Raw genomic sequence first — 5,000 nt, 5'->3', positions numbered from 1 at the left:
ATTAATTCAAGTGTAGAGATTATTTTGCCTGTATTTTCGTTGTATGGCAAGTGAAAATAAATATCTCCTCTTTTCCAGTTACACTGAAGTAGATCCCGTAGTCATTGCTATGGACGGTGTGGAACAGTTTAAGAGGGAAAACTTCGAAATCATCATCATTGATACTTCGGGAAGACATAAACAAGAGGATTCACTGTTTGAAGAGATGTTGCAAATTTCTAATGCCTGTGTAAGTGATAGGAAGACTTGTGGTCTTTCTGTTGATAAAATAATGCTTGATTCTAAGAGAGGATGATTTCTATTTGCTCTTTTATATTTGCTCTTCAGATTTAGATGTATTGATCAGGATGTGTAAAAGTTTTGAAGTTGTTCTATAATGAAATTTAGAAGAAAAAAAGATCAATTTAAATATCTTATTGAAGGAAAAACACGCTAAATTTAATAATTACTTTCATGGAAATAGAGCAACACTTTATATTGACTAATTAGTAGAAGAGAAGAAAAGAAAAGAAAAATTCCAAATAACTTGAAATCTTCCCTTCCCAAAACAGAAACCAGACAATATTATCTTCGTCATGGATGCCAGTATAGGTCAAGCTTGCGAGTCTCAAGCCCGTGCCTTTAAGGACAAGGTTGATGTCGGTTCCGTCATCATCACCAAGCTGGACGGTCACGCTAAGGGTGGTGGAGCTCTCTCGGCTGTGGCTGCCACTCAGTCTCCCATTATATTCATAGGTAAGGCATAGGGTCTGATTTCCATGCTATGTTAAAAGTTTAAGACAGTTTTGGGAAAGTGTAGGGTATGCGAGTTCAGGTTGGGTGAATCTGCAAGGAGTTGTGTGTATCATTTGTGATTCTTGTTCGCAATTGATTGGTCTTCTATCTCAGATTGTGTGATTTGAACCGTAATTAAATAATACAAGCGATCTGTGCGTATTTTTGCACAAGTGGACACAACTTCTTATATTCATAGAGTAATTTCATTTGTGAATGTATGTGCTTTCCTTTCCATTCCGTTTTTCTCTCTTTTTGTTTTCAGTTTTATTAATAAGTGGAATTGCACACTCTTTTCAGGTACTGGTGAACATATTGACAATTTTGAAGAGTTCAAAACCAAGCCTTTCATTTCTAAGCTGTTGGGAATGGGTGACATAGAAGGACTCATAGAAAAGGTAGTGTATTTCGCTAGCACTTCATGTTCAATACAAAATACTTTGTGATTGCAAGTCAGTAAAACATTTTACAAGCATGATCTTTCAAGAAGTGAACAAACCAAAAATGATATTTTTAACTTATCTTACTTCCTGGTAATGTGAATTTGGTTTCCCCCCCCCCCCCCCCCTCACAGGTTAACGATCTAAAGCTAGAGGATAACGAAGCACTGATAAAGAAACTGCAGCACGGCCACTTCACACTCCGCGACATGTACGAGCAGTTCCAGAATGTGAGAAAGATGGGTCCAATGTCACAGATTATGGTGAGTGAATTTCCTGGGTTTATGTAGTAGTAATACGATTATAAAATCCATTCTCTTAAAGAATCTTCTACCTAATATCTTCCCCTGTCTTGATCGACTGGAATTTCCAATGAGTGTTCTGCCATGTGTTAGTGTACTCCATTGGCCTATCCATAAATAGCCGAAAAGCTGACCCATGGACGCAGGTGGTAATGAACAATCAGCAAGGTAATGTCATGCGAGGTGTTGGGTCACAGTTGAGGCATACCTTGTTGATCATAGCCAATGCCCCACCCACCCCATGGAAGGAATCACTAAGAGGAGGAACAATCTTTTTATGTTACGTGGGTAACATGTTGATGGGATTGATTGATTATTTGTATTTTCTGCTTTGCCCAGTATTTAGGGTCAGCAGCAGCTACTTATAAGAGCAATTCATAATTATTGAGAATTATTCATATTCATATGTGTGTGTGTGTGTGTGTGTGTGTGTGTGTGTGTGTGTGTGTGTTGTGTGTTGTGTGTTGTGTGTGTGTGTGTGTGTGTGTGTGTGTTTGTTTGTTTGTTTGTTTATCTTGTTTACTATATCTTTATTTTTCAAAGAGCTAAAGAAATTTAAATTCTCTTCCAGGGTATGTTGCCAGGATTTAGCACAGACTTCTTGACGAAAGGTGGAGAGCAGGAGAGTATGGCCAGGCTGAAGAGACTTATGACCATCATGGACAGTATGACTGACGAAGGTAAGACCGAGCGTTTCCTGTTCTCCCTTGTTTCAAGGAGTGTAGATTTGCTATCATGTTTTAGCTCACTGAACACAGCTGAGTTTGTGTGGTATTTGATACCATTATTACTGTCATGTTTATTACTTATTGGCATGAGGGATATAGTAATGGTGATGATAGTATTTGTTATATTATGCTTATATTTTATTCTTGTTTTTTTTAAGTTGAATATAGATTTAACAGATTATCTTAGATTAAAGTGACATGCGTATGATCGATACTCTCGGATGCTGCAAATGAATTTTTATTTTTTTGAGGGGAAATCGAGTCAAAACTCTCGCATATCTTTCCAGAGTTAGACAGCCTGGACGGAAACAAGCTGTTCCAGAAGCAGGTTGAGCGCATCAGCAGAGTAGCCCGAGGAGCCGGCGTGATGGAGATAGAAGTCAAGGACCTGCTGACTCAGTATGCCAAGTTTGCACAGATGGTCAAGAAGATGGGTGGAATGAAGGGTCTCTTCAAAGGTTAGCTTTCAAACACAATTTTTGATGTGAATGCGTGCTGTTTGTGTGGGTGGATGACTGCGTGCGTGGATGTGTGTTTTTCTTTAGATTTTATAATTATATATGTACTAATTTTTGTTGTGAAGTGTACACTAAAGGGTTCTTTTTCAGTGTATGCAGATATATACCTATTTATTAAGTTAGATCCTCTATAAAATATGTACATCCAAATATTCTCAAAATATCCTAGTAGTTGTAAAAGTGATTTCACAAAGTTTAAAATCACCACAAGGAAATTTCCCAATGTGAAACCAGTCGTGACAATGCCAAATACACTAAGAGGAGGGAGTGTAAGATTAGTATACGGAAGTTATAATTAGAATAGTCAGTATCATTCTCCCCCTGCTCTCAATTCACTTCTAACCCCACGTGCCTCCCCGGTGATTTACCCCCCAGGTGGCGACATGTCCAAGAATATCAACCAGGTGCAGATGAACCAGCTGAACCAGCAGATGGCCAAGATGATGGATCCGCGCGTCCTGCAGCAGATGGGAGGCTTCAAAGGCCTCGAGAACATGATGAAACAACTACAACAAGGTGGAGGGCCGATGGGTATGGGAAAGAACCCTTTTAAGTGATAAATTCTTTATAATTTTTTAAGAATTTTTTTGTGGGGTTTACAGATGCAAGGTGTATTTACACTCGGTTTTGTAGTGTTTATACCAGTGGGCAGTTCCTCCGTAATGGATTGTTATATATATATTAATTATGTTAATGTGTCAAGAGTCTCTTTTTATATTTTGTAAGTTATGATTTTTATAATTATTTTTCTTCTTGACTTCAGTTGTTTATATTATTTGTATTAATTCGTCAAAGACTGTTTATAATCCTCAAATAAAACTTATGGGATGTTTACATTTTATGTTGTTATTATACACATTTAAAGAAAGGAACTGTATAGCTGTAAGGAAGGTGAAAGAATAAATTTTTATAGTAAAGTTTTATATCATTTCCAAAATTCATGATGAAAAAAACTATATACATTCATTGCTGTACAGATGCTATCATTACCATTACACATTTAATAACAAGGGTATAACAAGGGTATGTCCATTACCTAAGCCCCTTATATGGGTTGCACTTTGTGAATGAAAAACAAAATATCAGTCCAATCCAGTACTGTACTAATTATTAGTCTTAAATGGAAGAAAGATAGAAAAAAAATTAAATGTACTTTCTGGGTTGTCCTGATATTTGAAAGTCATATACACGCATACCCATTTAAAGGTCTAGGAAATATTAAGACATTAATGATATGAATACAATGATTATTACAAATAAACTGCTTTAAAGAAACTGATTAACATCAAAAATATAAATATCTATTTCTCTTTACATTAGCCTCTCTGCCTTGATTCACGAAACAGCACCTGCCGCGGTGATATTTAACGAATACACCTACGGAGAAAGGACAGCATAGTGTTCCAGGCATGTCTTTGTGCCGTTAGGTGAGGTTGGGGCTTCCCTCCCCACAGCAGAGGCATACGCACCAGCTTGTGGTAGGAAGACCCACAGAATGGAGAATGGGGAGGCTCAATCAGGTGACCGGTGCCTGGGTAATTATGTACCTGTTGGAGCAACTTCTTTTTAATCCGGCATAAAAGCCAAGCACGACCAGATATGAAATGGTGCAAGCAATGTACAGTGGAAGACATTTCAAGCCACTCTATAAATAAAGTGAGGAATGGATGCGTATTTACAGTTAGGGAAACGTAAACAAAAGAGGAGCAATTGTAGTAATACCAATGGTAACGTTCACCCCGCGTACAATCTTTGAATTAGAGATATGATCATTACTGTCAGTTCCACAAGTATCATTTTTACTTTTATTTTTTTCATCAGCAAAATTATGGCTAATATGCTGAAGCTCTTGAATTACTTTTATCACACAATTCAAGACAATCATGTTTTGGTACGTGGAATTTAAGATTGGATACCACATTATTTACAGTATTTACTATTCAAAGCTCAGCAATTATTGGCAACTTCCATTCCTGAGATATTGTCTCTTGAACTGTTTTGTACAAATTATTGGCAACTTCCATTCCTGAGATATTGTCTCTTGAGCTGTTTTGTACAAAGCTGATGGGTACTGGATAAAAAATCACAAATCTATATGCTATTTCAGTGACAGTTTTTAATTAAATTTATTATTTTTTTCCAAGTAAACTTTCTTTAATTTTTACAATAAAAACAGATTTATGCATTTTATAATTGCAGATTATATAAAAAGTTTAATTTTTTAGCAAAGCATTGGTC

At 36.6% G+C, this 5,000-nt stretch overlaps 2 protein-coding genes across 2 annotated transcripts in view; one reads left to right on the top strand and one right to left on the bottom strand.

Annotated features, from left to right (window-relative positions):
* Srp54k (signal recognition particle 54k) overlaps positions 1-3,679 on the top strand; it is a 10,046-nt gene extending 6,367 nt beyond the window's left edge. The window contains exons 5-11 of the mRNA XM_043004708.2: positions 79-229; positions 552-735; positions 1,075-1,172; positions 1,349-1,477; positions 2,088-2,196; positions 2,532-2,702; positions 3,138-3,679. Of these exons, the coding sequence (XP_042860642.1) occupies positions 79-229; positions 552-735; positions 1,075-1,172; positions 1,349-1,477; positions 2,088-2,196; positions 2,532-2,702; positions 3,138-3,319 (1,024 nt within the window). The 3' untranslated portion in view covers positions 3,320-3,679. The remainder of the gene's footprint in view (positions 1-78; positions 230-551; positions 736-1,074; positions 1,173-1,348; positions 1,478-2,087; positions 2,197-2,531; positions 2,703-3,137) is intronic.
* The window catches only part of LOC122246254 (acyl-coenzyme A thioesterase 1), a 17,185-nt gene continuing 15,851 nt past the window's right edge, over positions 3,667-5,000 (bottom strand). Inside the window, exon 9 of the mRNA XM_043004711.2 lies at positions 3,667-4,309. Coding sequence (XP_042860645.2) covers positions 4,127-4,309 — 183 coding nt within the window. The 3' untranslated portion in view covers positions 3,667-4,126. The remainder of the gene's footprint in view (positions 4,310-5,000) is intronic.

Source organism: Penaeus japonicus, unplaced genomic scaffold (genome assembly GCF_977035675.1).
Source record: "Penaeus japonicus unplaced genomic scaffold, GWHDUDI00000001_assembly GWHDUDI00000031, whole genome shotgun sequence".
Lineage (NCBI taxonomy): Eukaryota > Metazoa > Arthropoda > Malacostraca > Decapoda > Penaeidae > Penaeus > Penaeus japonicus.
This window is presented reverse-complemented; position numbering and strand designations above follow the sequence as displayed.